At 41.2% G+C, this 14410-nt stretch overlaps 1 protein-coding gene across 1 annotated transcript; it reads right to left on the reverse strand.

Annotated features, from left to right (window-relative positions):
• Positions 1–2895: 2895 nt before the first annotated feature.
• On the reverse strand, positions 2896–5521 carry LOC135714410 (general transcription and DNA repair factor IIH helicase subunit XPB-like). Its single transcript, XM_065237757.1, has 2 exons — positions 5013–5521; positions 2896–4949 (listed from the first exon to the last, which is right to left on the reverse strand). Exons 1-2 carry the CDS (start codon positions 5411–5413, stop codon positions 2912–2914), a joined length of 2439 nt encoding a protein of 812 aa, XP_065093829.1. The 5' UTR covers positions 5414–5521; the 3' UTR covers positions 2896–2911.
• Positions 5522–14410: the final 8889 nt, after the last annotated feature.

Here is a 14410-nt window from a genome sequence, read left to right on the forward strand (position 1 = left end):
CAAGTACCACCATGTAAGTAACGATAAAAGATTTTTCACAGATGGGTCAACCATAAATGCTTCCACTGGATTTGGTGTATTTAATCAATTTCATAGCGCCTCCTATAAACTGCAGAAACCATGCTCCGTATACGTTGCGGAACTTGCAGCTATATTTTACGCAGTAGAGCGAATTGCCTCACTACCTTCTGACCATTATTTCATTTTGACGGATAGTCTTAGCTCATTGGAGGCTATTCGTTCAATGAGACCGATGAAGCACTCCTCGTATTTCCTGCCTGAAATACGATCTAAACTGAGTGCTTTATCTAACTGCTCCTATACTATCACCTTAGCTTGGGTCCCATCTCATTGCTCAATTCCGGGTAATGAGAAAGCGGACTCGTTGGCTAAGGTGGGCGCTATGGAAGGCGATATTTTTGAGCGACAAATCGCCTTCAACGAATTTTTCTCCATTGCTCGTCAGCAAGTCCTCATCAGTTGGCAACACAAATGGAATGATGGTGAATTGGGAAGATGGTTACATTCTATTCTCCCACAGGTGTCGAACAAACCATGGTTCAAAGGGTTGGACATGAGCCGCGACTTTATACGCGTTATATCAAGGCTTATGTCCAATCACTGCTCGTTAGACTCGCACTTCTATCGAATTGGGCTCTCAGACAGCAATTTATGTGCGTGTGGCAGTGGTTATCACGATATCGAGCATGTTGTTTGGTCGTGTACCCTACACCGTGTTGCCAGATCTGATTTATCCACATCCCTCAGGGCCCGAGGAAAACAACCCGCGATACCCGTTAGAGATGTCTTGGCGAGCCGAGATCTCGACTATTTGAATTTAATTTATGTATTTTTAAAACGGATAGATCTGAGGATTTAGTAGTTAGTGTCATCTTGTGTTCTCTCAAGTTGTTAGCTGCCCATCGGTGTACCCCCATGTTTGTCTTTTTCATCAGAGTGTCGCTTAGTTCGAGATCAAGAGCACATTGCTCTCCAAACCTTGTGTTCACAATCCCTACCCTGCCATCCATTTGTTACAATTTGTCACCCCTAACCTCGAGATAGCCGCGAGTAATCGGCCCCGCTTTACTAACGTTAGTTTTAAGTAATTCTGTAATCTAATCAATGAATATTGGCTCCGCAAAGCTATAGCAAATGAGCCTGGAAAAATAAACGCATTATAAAAAAAAAAAATATGTTGCCGAAAGACGTAATCCTACGTCAAAATCCTGACGAGAGTTCCATGAGAATTCTGTTTCGATTTCCAAGGTGAAGGGAATTCTTAGGAATATTCCAAGCGTAAATGTCCAAAGTGTATCTTTTCAAGAGAATTATTCTCACTAGAATTATTACTAAGATAATTATAGAGTAAATATTAAGAGTTTGCTGGACGGGATTCCCAATTAACGTGGTATGCAGAGAATTGCAAAGGTTGTTATGCACAAGAACTTCAAGAAAGAATAATTTTATTCAACAGAATCTAGAGGTAACACTATTTGAATGAGTATTTTCCCTTCTTTTTGATCATGAATTCTAGCGTAATTTTTCAAAAGGTACTAAGTAAAAAAAATCGAGTTAAGCGATTCAACCTATTGCTCTTCCATCGTTGTATGTGATATAAAAACACCTGTTTAAATTTACTTTCATTTATTTAAGATAATCATTGGTCAAAACTTGTCCAATGTACAGTTTGAAATGATGGCTACATGATTGTTACTTCGGTCATTCGGTCTGCCTAACGTGATTGGTGCTCATTTTCTAAAGACGGGGCCAATATAAAGTTAGGTATTCTACTCTGAAATCTGTGAAAGGGAATCAAGTATCATGTAGAACAAAACGTCCAATGTAGCACTTATTGATTATGTCATTCAGAAAAAATCGTCCAACGTAACATGTCCGATGCACAACTTGACTAGTCAAAACGTTCTTCTTTCTTCTTCTTCGCATTGCAAGCTTATTGCATATCGCATATTAGCTTACTGCGCGCTCTCAACTTAGTGTTCTAGATGCACTTCCACAGTTATTAATTGAGAGCTTTCGATGCCTGTACCATTTTTGCATTGACATAATTGTGTGGCAAGTCCAATCATACTTCTATGCCCAGGGAAGTCGAGAAATTCTCCAACCCGAAAAATTCCTAGAACGGACCGGGAATTGAACCCAGCCACCTCCAGCATGGTCTTGCTTTGTAGTTGCGCCTTTACCGACTGAGTTAAGGGAGGCCCCAAAAAAAAGTCCTATGTGGTTTTTTTTTTCTATATTGTAGTATGCAATTCAAAGTAAAATTCTAGACAGAGCTGGAATTAGGGCGAAACAGCTTTTCTAAACAATGATTTCTCTCGATGAATTCTTTGGAAGCCATGGCTCTCATTGGCAAATCGACATCACCATCGAGTAGGGGAAGACTTTCCCTACTCAATGGATATGTTGCTTTATGCAGGCGTGCCTTGAATTCCTAGAAATCAATCGAGAGAAGTCATTGTTTACAAAAGCTGTTTCGCCCTAATTCCAGCTCTATCTAGAATTGTGATTTTACCGTTTCTATTGAATTTTCAACGTTATTATTCACTGACTACAATAAAAGTAGTATTGTAAAATGTATTGTTTCTAAACAGTTAAAATAATAATCTGTCGAACTTCAACTTCTCTTTTCTCAAAATGGTGGATATGTTAAATTGGTCTATTTGAAAAGTGACGCTATAATAATTGTTCTTTCATATTCCGTGGCATAAATGTGGACCAAACCGAGTAGAGTCAGATCTGAGGGTTTGCGGGAACTTTCAATAGCCAATGACTGATATTATTTGGAATTAGAAAATAAGAAATCTTATAGAACAACTGTCTCATAATACAGCATAAGTTTTATTCGGAATATATAAAAAAAATCACATGACCAACGAATCACCGTAACCTAACCTCTAAACTTCTTAAACAACGGATGCAAATGTTCCTTCTTCTTCCTATACTCCCAATAAACCGCATCGTCCGCACCGGACATCGAGCTAAGCCCACCGGTGCGCCTTGAGCCTCCCGGCCGTGGTGCTCCCGTTCCTTCGCCGGGAATTCTCTCGTCCTCACAGTCCATATCAGACGCGGAAAGAACCTGCTGCAGCAGCTGTCCCTGTTCGTCCCGCGTTTTGTAGTACAGTTCCGGATCTTCGTCCATCCCGGCCAGGTGGGTAATCACCTTGTAGCTGTAGCCCTGATTCACCAGGAAACGCTGTCGCTTCCGGGAGTAGCCCATTTCTAGTGTGTCCTGCGAAACCAGGGTGTAGAAGAAGGCATTGTACTCCTCCGCGATGGCACCCTTCTTGGCACGCAGGATACGACCAAGACGCTGTGCTTCCTGACGACGAGAGCCACCATGGGACGAAATTTGAACAAGGACGTTCGCTTCCGGCAAATCAAAACTGGTATCGGCGACTTTACTGACAAAGATGGTGTTGACTTTCGGGTTGAACTTGAAGTTCTGCAGGATTTGGATTCGTTCGCTCTGTGAAGTTGGACCGTAGATGTAAGGCTTGTTCATTTTGATAGCGTAGTGCTTGAGGGCAAAGACGTTGTCGCTGAAGACGATAGTTTTATCGCCACGTTTTTCATGGTAACGAATGAGATACTGGCAGGCACGGAACTTGGCCGGGTTCATGACGTACAGAAGCATCTTTTTGGATGTTTTAGTGACGAGGTACTCCCGGTAGAACTCCGGAGCCATGGGGCACCACACTTCGGCGCACTGCACCCGGGCTATGTAGCCTCGTTTCTGGAGTTCCAACCAGTTAGCTTCGTACAGTTTGGGCCCGATTAGGAAGTTCAGATCGGCAATTTTGTCGTCCTCTCGAAGCAGTGTGGCCGTTAGACCAAGCTTACAATGAGACTGGACAATGGTTAGGACACGACGGAACATTTTCGCTGGAATGGTGTGTACTTCATCCAGAACCATGATGCCCCATTCCTGTTCTTGTAACCAGCGCATGGTTTGTTCCGCCTCCCAAGAACGCTTCTGAGTGTGCGTAATCATGGAATAGGTCGTGACCAGAACTCCGCAACCCATGGGTTTATCTTTCGCTTCCGAAGTGAATCGACAGATCATGCTGTCGTCTGCAGTGGACCACATCTTGAACTGTTGCTTCCATTGTTCAACCGAAACACCGCTGTTGCAAAGAATTAGCGCACGCTTTCGAACTGTACAGCAAGCCGTAACGCCGACCAAAGATTTACCAGCACCACAAGGCAGAACAATGACTCCGGAACGAGCTCTACCGTTTCCAAACATCTTCCTCAAACTTTTTTCCTGATATGGACGCAATACAGCAGCCGGCTTCAAATCGATATTGATGTCCGCGTTTACTGTGTCATTCCGGAAGTCGTACTCTGCCAGCAAAGGGAATTCAATCTCAATACAACGCTTCTGAAGAACTTCAATCTTCTCTTGGTTGACTTCGAACGAAACTGTGTTGAGGTTCGCTTCCTCTTCTTCCTCCTCATTGTCCATTTTGTCGTAGAAGTTGGTAATATCATCTGGAACTACCACAGCCGCTTCTGCTTCAGATGGTTTCTCAGCCTCGGTCGTCGCCGGAACCGTCGTCGTTGGTCCAATCTTGGTCGTTCCGAATGCCGTTATTGGCTTCTTATCCAAGGTTTGCGTTATGAATTCCTCCCCTTCCTCGTTGGTTCGTCGAAGTCTGCAGGTTTGAATCACCGGATCCTTCAGAAGCTTCTGCAGTACTTCCGGATGCGGACTTTCCACGAAGTACTTGTTATGTTTCAATACCAGCTTCACTTTTCCGTACGAAAGCGTACACAGTCGAATGAATTCTTGAATCCCTTCCGGGACCGTCGTTTTACTCAGCCGTTTTAGATATTCAATTATGTCGTGCGTTTGTAGTCCAACGGATACCGCGGCGTACAAACTGTACGCCGTCAGTTTATACTCATGAATATGTTCCGGGCTGAAAACAAAAATCACACATATATTTCGTTTCGACAAAAACTTCCACACATCTACAACTCACCGACAAACCGGTTCGGAAATGGCAATCAAAAAATCATGGGCATGCTTATATACAGGCGAAAACGATTCCAAAAAGATATGCCCATTCGGTGCAACCCACAGTGGCCTGCATGCGTTGTCCGGTTTCAGCTCCATCTGCGTGCGGTAATCCTTGGCACCGTATTCATCTTCCTGGATGCCTTCGTCAATCTTTTCCGCATTTTTGGATGCCGCTTCCGGGACGAATTCTCCTCCCGTTTCCAGATTGCTGTCGTCGTCGTCGTTTACCAGCGCCGAGTACGCATCGTCTTCAGTCCTTCGTTTCTTGTTCCACTTGTTTTCAACGAAACCTCCGGTCGAACTTCCGCTGGTGGGACCGGCGGACGAGCGGTCCTTTTTCGAAGATTTCTTCGGAGGGCCCATACCGGAACTTTCAGCAACACTTTTTCACGCAATTTATCACTATTCCCAGCGATATTCTCACAATTTTCGCAAACAATTTCACGGAACTTGAACAAACACGACTAACACTTCGCTCAAATGAATTACACGACACGTTTGACAGAAGAATGTTTACTGAGCTTATGGAAAGCTCCGAAAGATGTCGCGTACCAGAACTTGTATCAGCTTGTGAACTTTCAAATAAGATTGATTTTTACAATTCGAATCATATTATATTAATTCAAACTTATTGACAAAATACTTACTTTTTTATGTATATTGGCATCTTACTTTATTGTTTCTATAATCTAAAAAATTAATTTACATAAAACAGGCACTGAGTTGCTCAAAATACGACTGCACTTTGTTGATTCAAAAATTTGTTTTGATTTTTAGCTCCCGAGCGCGCGAATTTATCAAGAGTGTTACCTCATTTTACCGACAAAGTTGCGATACCGACAGCTTCGGCACGAGCGGTAAAATCTTTACACTGATAAAAAAAAGTGCAAACAATTGGATTGTGTGCATTAAAAATGGAACCGAAATATTTACAGAATTTTATAAATGTTGGTACACTGGAACTATTTTAAGTAAGAGCAACCGTAACGGTCGTTGTCATTTGCGCGACTATTTTAACAGCACACAGCGCTCTCATTTTAGTTTAGTCACTCTTCTCCACACCGGTCGCTGCTATCGCGGTTATCAATTTACTCACTGTAGTCCGTACCGTCTGTATTGGAGCATTTTGACATTTCTACGAATAGCAACCTTTCTCCCGGACAGCCATTACTCGTATTCATCGGACGTGTTCTCTTTCTGCTCTGCTTAACTTGGTGAAATATTGTAGCGAAAATGAGTGCAGTACGGAAAAACACACTTGTTGTTGACTTCAGTGTCCAATTTTTACACCAAATATTACTTCAGATCAAGTTGTACTTCCCCTAGGTCCTTCCAGTTCGTCCCAATGCGGGAAAAGTGCAAAAATTCCAAAACAATATTAAGCTTCAATATTCGGACGTTAGATGCATTCAGTTTCATAACGTCCGAAATTGTGTTTTTATTGAGATGATAGACAATGAAGTTGCCTTGCGCTATGAAAAGGCACACAACTATAAACACGCGATTCTCTGTGCGAAGAGTGAGTTCAAAATCCCGGTATATGTGGATTGTGAAGCAGTGACCGTTCGAGTGCATGATCTTCCTCTGGCATGGCCACAAGCCACTGTTATGAACCACATGGCAAAGTACGGGACAGTGATTTCCAGTCGACATGAGAAATGGAAGCACTACTTCCCAGGATTCATGAGCGGTGTTCGAGTTTTGCGAATGCGACTCTAAAGCGCCATTCCATCGTACATCACGGTCGACAACGAAACAACGTTGGTAACGTATGACAAGCAACCAAAAACGTGCCGCCATTGTGGCCGAGCAGCACATCCCAAACAGAAATGTTTGGATGTAGCCACATCGAACAATAGCACCGCTCCAGCAGCTCCACCAACCGAGGGGGTATTCAGTGTCGATGATTTCCCGTCGATTGATATCGTACAAAACTAGCCAACGCCATCGGGTCAATCATCTCCTGCTTTCACCGGATTCTCAGCAGAAGAACAACAGCGAAACACCGACAATCAAACCGAGGATCATCGCACTTCAAGCAACGACGAAAACTCTAGCACCAGCTCATCAAACGCAACAAAGGATTTCATTGAAAATACCAACAAACGCCGGCTGTCGAAACACAAGGAGAACGAAAAAAAGAAAGTTCGTGCTGATCAGTGCACCCAGAAGACTGGTCAGCAAACAGATCGTTTAGATGAAAATAATGTAACTTATCAAATAGGGGATAATACGTTTTATTTGAAAAATAAAAGCGGGAAGGGATCTCATTGTTAATAACGGTCATCGGCTCAAGCAATGCCTAATAGGCGAGGGGGCCTTATAAATAAACGCAATAAAAAAAAAACAAATTTCTATGGTTTTGACAGATGGGATCGCTGCACATTTGAATCCGCCGTTATGGATTCTCGATCAAGAGTTAAGTTTTAGTTTCATGTCGGTTTGCCAGTGATTTAATTTCCACTAGGGGTCAGATTGGCATAAAGACTGCAAATGAGCTGGCTCAATTCAGTGCTGCCAGTAAGTCGCTACGAAGAGGTATTTTTGACAGTTTAACAACTTTTCTTTTAAAAAGTGTACTTTTAACATTAACAAGTTGAAGGTGAAAGAAACAATTTTAAATCAAAAGCATGACTTTGGTTTTTAATATTTTCGTAGTTGAAATTACGAATTTTGGGAAACTTTCAATTTAAGAATGCATTATTTTTATTAAAACAATATTTGTTCTTTGTGTGCACAGACAAACAGACAGAACACATTTAATATTTCTCACTGTAAACCATCGTCGTTAAAACATTTCCACCATCTGTTGAGTACACTGTGGTGGCACTACGCTGAACAGATGGCGCTAGTGTGTAAACGTCAAACGCAAGCTAATTTACTATGCGCGCCACAGGTGGCGGTACTACCTAGAGTCGGTGTATAATGAGTCAAGCCAAGAGAAAAACAGTTGAACTCGCATCACGGTTTTCGAAAGATTTCCTTTCTTTTCACTTGGCAACAGAGGACTTCTACATCAACTTCAAATGACTTCTAGCGAGAAAAAAAAAAATAGCGACTGTAGTAAATCATTATATCAGTGATTTAGTAGAAATTCTCATTTCTGTGTACACAGAAAAATAAGTTGTTGAATATTACATCCAAAATGCTGCAACCAGGTCATTCCGTCGGTCATATCGCCAAGTGAACGTTTCGTTTCGATCGAGGACGAAATTCCAATGCCAGTCCTCACTCCAGCCAACACCGAAACTGATGCTGAGACGTGCTCCGCTGCTGCTACTGCTGTTGTTGATAATTTCGTTGCTGCTGTTACTTCTCACTCCGCTACTGCTGTTGCTGCCTCCCCAATGGGACAGCGGTCATCTCAACTCGTCCAAGAAGTGATTGATGTGAGTGAGAAAATTCTCAAGTCACCTAACCGGGACCAGCGAGAGATCTCCAATGAAAATCAACGCACCCGTAACCATCATTCGGAATCTGCATTCAAACGACCGGGATCACCCAAGACTACCGAAAGCAAGAGGCCTTCCAGGTCTAAAAATTGTCATTAACATGGATCTAAAAAGCTACAACATTTGTACCATAAATATAAACAATATTACAAACCCCACGAAACTCGCTGCTTTGCGAACATTTATACGATCAGCTGACCTTGACGTAATATTCCTGCAGGAGGTGGAAAATATGCTGTTGGAGTTACCTGGATTTGACATGATTTTCAATGTGGATGAGCGACGAAGGGGAACTGGAATTGCAGTCAAGCAGCTGCTCCAATACCAAAATGTGCATCGTAGTCTAGATTCCCGTTTGATCTCTCTCCAGATAGGGCAGGTCACATTTGTGAATGTTTATGCTCCATCTGGTTCACAAAACAGAAGTAACCGTGAAAGCTTATTTAATTCCATCGTGCCATTTTACTTGCAACGGGCATCTAATTATATAATATTTGGAGGTGACTTCAATTGCGTGGTGAACGAAAAGGATGCAATCGGCTCCGGTAACCAGAGTCCAACGTTGAAACGATTGATGACTTCAATGAAACTCACCGATACGTGGACACATCTGAATGGAACTCGAGTAGAATATTCATTACTGCGACACGATTCTGCGTCACGATTGGACAGGATTCTGGTAGGCGCAACCATACGGGGATGGCTAAGGAATGCTTACTTCTGCACTACTGCTTTCACCGATCACAAGGCTTACATCGTACGGATAGTTTTACCGGACCTTGGCACATCAGCTGGTAGAGGTGTGTGGAGTCTTTTTACGAAAGTTCTGGACGAACCTGAAGCACTCCCCGAACTTGAACGAAAATGGATATGCTGGGTCCGAAACAGAAGGCATTATGCAACATGGATGGATTGGTGGATCACTTTTTGTAAGCCGAAACTGATTTCCTTTCTTAAATGGCAAACATCGCTGCTCTTCAACGATTTTCGTGGAACCATGGAAATTTATCAAACTCAGCTTTCGCACGTGGTTAATCGACTTCCTGGAAATCCACACGAACGTTCTAACATCAATCGCATCAAGGGACAAATTCTTCAACTACAGCGGAACAATTCATCTTATATAGGTGGTGAGCAGACAAGCCTGTTTCATCTAAACGAGCGGTCAACACGCAAAGCACGAACAAGCATCAACTTGCTCGAACTTCGAGATGGCTACGTTACCAAGGATATAAATGAAATTCATGCTGAAGTCTCCCGTTTCTTCAATCAACTGTATGCTGCTGGTGAAACCTCTAATACTGCGAGGTTTTTGCCGACTAGGAGTATCCCAAATGATATCGAGGAAAACATGTCGATCATGAGAAATGCTGAGGAGGAGGAGGTCTTCGCTACAATTAAATCGAGCTGCTCAAAAAATCCCCAGGCATTGACGGATTACCCAAGGAATTTTACCTGAAATGCTGGAGGATAATTTCGAGGGAATTCACACTTGTAATAAACGACGCCTGTCAGGTAACGCTCCCAAAAACTTTCTTGAAGGTATATTAGTTCTTGTACGGAAAAGGGGTAACAAAAAAGATATGTCCGCCTTTCGTCCCATTTCTTTGTTAAATTTTGACTTCAAAACCGTCTCGCGTATCCTGAAGCAGCGCATGGAAAAACTTGTTCCACTGGTGCTATCCGCTGATCAGAAGTGTTCGAATGGCTCCAAAACTATCTTCGAAGCAACGACAAAAATCTGGGATAGGATATTAGAATTGAAGCACCGGCATCAGAACGCGCTGCTAGTTTCGTTTGATCTGGACCACGCGTTTGATCGCGTTGATCATTCATTTCTTCAGCAAACAATGTTAAGAATGAATTTCAATCCGGCACTAGTAGAACTCATCAAAAAGTTCATGGAGAATTCTTTTCCGAGGATATTAGTAAATGGTCATCTAACTAACGTATGTGTGCTCAAAAATGTGGTACGTGGCCTCTATCGTGTACTTGCCAAAAAACTACGAAGCTCGCATTATAACTGAGCTGAGAAAGTTCCTGTGGATGGGGCACCCTCAACAGTTCAAGATCTCCTTTCAAAATCTTACGCTTCCCAAAAACCGTGGTGGTTTAAACCTACACTCTCCAGCGTTGAAATCAAAAGCTCTTCTACTGAATCGATTGGTAAAGTCATTGGATCAACTTACACTGCTAGCCGATTTTCTGGAAGGATCTGGTAATCCACCGAACGTCCCAAGTATCCCTGCAGAATTTCAGCACGCTAGGTTGGCATTGCAGGAAATGTCATATCTCTCCTCCAATCTTTTGGAGAACCTGACGGGGAGTGGTTTGTACCAACATTACCTTTCGCTGCTTCCGGATCCACCGACCTTCACCGACTCGCAGATAAACTGGAAAGCGGTCTTTAAAAACATTCACTCCAGCCTGCTTCCAGCTGAGCAACGGTCAGCGTGGTATCTCATGATACATGAGAGGATTCCCCACAACCAGCTTCTTCATCGCCAAAATTCAACAATCGACCCATTATGGCCCCAATTATGTAAGTCGAGTCGAGCGTCACTCGACTCGACAGACACTCGACAGGACTATTTTGGTATTATGCAGCAGTCGACTCGACGCGACGCTGTCGAGTCGACGCGATGCTGTCGAGTAGCTCGACTGAATCAGTCACTCGTCAGGTAGTGACTCATCTCTCACTCACATTCTGTCGAGTTGAGTTTGTTGTTATTTTCCCGCGTTAGCTTGCTTGGTGTGAGACATTGTAGTGTTTTTTCTACAAATTTTCTTAACGAGGTAAGAGTTTTAATTAAAACCCATTAAAACTACCAATTACATTACTCGCCAGAAATCTAAGCGATGCACATATTTTCAAGACTGGTGAAATAGCCGTATTCCTATACGTCAACTTGAAACTGTTTTTGGTTAAATCTACCAGATACAAAATCGCCTCCTTATTCAACCTGTAAAATTTCACGCAACTGAAAGGAAAAAAAGGTTGTTCAATTGAAATGTAGCATTTCCACACCAAAACGAAAAAAAATCTGATTTACAGTAAAATATTGCGCAGATGTTTTAAAAACAACCATATTCATTTATTGAGCTAAATAAATTTTTATTTAAACCAAGAAAAATAGCATTTTGGGTCAAAAAATTAACTCTGTTCCTTTTAAACACCAGATATTGTTGTTTCTCAAAAAAACATTTTTGCTTTATAAGCCGGGAGATAATACAACTTTTTTGTTGAAACTATACTGAATATTGCTATGTTCAAAAATATTTTCTCTGCGTGTTATTAAGGATTGTTACTGCAGATTCCCGCCTGACCTAGTTCAGGGCAATTGAAGGTATGGGCTATACCTTCACATTCCCTGAACTAGGCCAAGCGAGAAATTACGGTAACAATCCTTAATAACTACCTATTCTCACTTGCCCAGGTGTACCTTAACCTTCTTTGAAAGAAGGGTAAAAAGATCTCAATGAAAAATGCAGCATTGGGTGGTAAAGAACATATGCGCAAACATTCATGCAAATCGGAAATCATCATATCCAACCGATTTGCGATTTGGGCTAGAAATGCTCAATTATCAAATCTGCTACACTAGTATTTACTTACTTATTGTCTGATAACGACATTGGATTTGAAGTATCGCGAATGTTTCTACGCATTATAGAAATATTAACCAGCCCGCATAAGCGCGAACCATAAATTGACCTTACCTAAAATGGTTAAAATTGTTTATAATCCCTGCTAAACTTCAACTGAAATGGTTATGGAACTTTACATGAACGTTTAATGATAAAGTTTTAACCTTAAGTATTATAGTTTTTTGGAAGTGGACCTTACAAATAATGGGTTGTTAAGAACCATTACCATTCAAAATTCTTGTTTTCTCCATACATTTTCGGAAAGAAAACTATACTAAAACCTTTTAACTTATGGTTTGAGAACTTTAATGGTAATGGTTATGGTAACCAGTAAGGTCCATGAATGGTTTTGTAACATCGATCAACTTTATGTGGAATATATCGCGAATTGGTTGCCTGTAAATTACTGATTACCAATTCACGATATATTTCACGTAAAGTTGAGCGATAATACAAAACCATTAATGGACCTTACTGACTACCATAACCATAACCATTAATGTTCTCAAACCATAAGTAAAAACGTTCTAATATAGTTCTCTTTCCGAAAATGTATGTAGAAAACAATTTGGAATGGTAATGGTTCTTAACAACCCATTATTTGTAAGGTCCGCTTCCAAAAAACCATAATACATAAGGTTAAAACTTTATCACACAAACGTTCATGTAAAGTTCTATAACCATTTCAGTTGAAGTTTAGCAGGGATTATAAACAATTTATAACCATTATCGGTAAGGTCATGTGATGGTTCGCGTTTATGCGGGAGCTCCTCTTGGTAATCCTCGTCTTCGTAGAAAAAATCAACACTTGTCCACATCGTTCTCTGGTAGTCAAAGCAGATTGCGACTAACTGGAAGACTACTGAAACTTATTTTAATCGTGGTTTCAATACAGGATTAAGAATCACGACTAGGACCAAAGATCCGACAACTTACGATAACAGTTGAAGCTAAATGCCATTAAAATACTTGAAATCCACCATGAAACCTCAACTTCGTTAATAACAAAAATTACACGAACTTCAATATTGTACAAAAAAATCTTCAACGGAACAACAAAAACAAACTTGAATATTATTAATCATTAAAAATATTGATCGTTATCTGTCAAAAATGACATGACGCTAGCGTTTTATGGCCAATTCAATCTGATTCAGTCGACTTCCATAATGCCTATTTTTGCTACACTCGACAGCCACTCGACGGCGTCGAGTGTCGAGTTACTCGACGAGAGTGTCGAGCTACTCGACGAGAGTGTCGAGTTACTCGACACTCGACGCTCGACACGACTTACATAATTGGGGCCTATGTGCCTTATGTCCAGGAGAAATTGACACTATCGTTCATCGCATTTTCAAGTGCACACGGAGTCGTAATGTCTGGTTCTATCAGAAGTCTTTATTAGCTCATCTAGACCCTAGGCTTCGTCGCATGGAACCAGAAAAGTTTATGTATCCAGTCTTCTCAACATTTACAAGAGCAACAAAACAATCCTTGATTAAACAAAGTGTTCCTTTATTTAGTTAATACAAATTTTGCAGATGTAAGCGTCGAAAACTTTAGAATTTTTATAGAATGTATGTAACTTTATTAATATAACTGACAATAAAACATGAAGATATTATAAAAAAAAGCTAATCGATTCACCCCTCGAAACATAGGAAAATCCACTAACCCCTCATTTTATCTGTCAAACTTTCATAGCGAATCAAAACAAACATTGTGTAGTACTAGAATTTCGACTAGAATGGGGTACGTTAATCGTTTGCTTGGGACCAATAGGCTAGTCAAGTAGTTAGCCAATTTAAAATCGTTAGTTTCGTATTGATTGTTGATATAACGTTGTACGATGTACATCGATTTTGCGAACAAAATTACATCCATTGATGTAAAATTGTATCTGCTTTTTGCTATTACATCATTATTTCATGCATCAGCTTGAATTACATTGATCGATACGAGGATCGATATTACATTTTTTTTTTGCTGTGTAGGTAATATTTCGGTGTGAGAAAAAGATATAGCAATACAAAGTTACCCACCATTTTGGAAAAGATTGAAATAGTGTGTAGATTCCCTCGACTAATATGCCGACACCAATCCGACAAGACGAGCGATATGAATCGTATGAATCAGCCCGTCAATCTCCTTCCACCCATCGCATGTCATTGATGGAAGTGCACCAATCAACGCTTGCATTACGCTGTCATTTCTTCCAGAAAGTGTTTTGTTTTCTTCTCATGTGAATTAAGGAAATTAG

This window comes from Ochlerotatus camptorhynchus, unplaced genomic scaffold (assembly GCF_037179485.1).
Source record: "Ochlerotatus camptorhynchus isolate MF236.1 unplaced genomic scaffold, CSIRO-AGI_Acam_v1.1 ptg000642l, whole genome shotgun sequence".
Lineage (NCBI taxonomy): Eukaryota > Metazoa > Arthropoda > Insecta > Diptera > Culicidae > Ochlerotatus > Ochlerotatus camptorhynchus.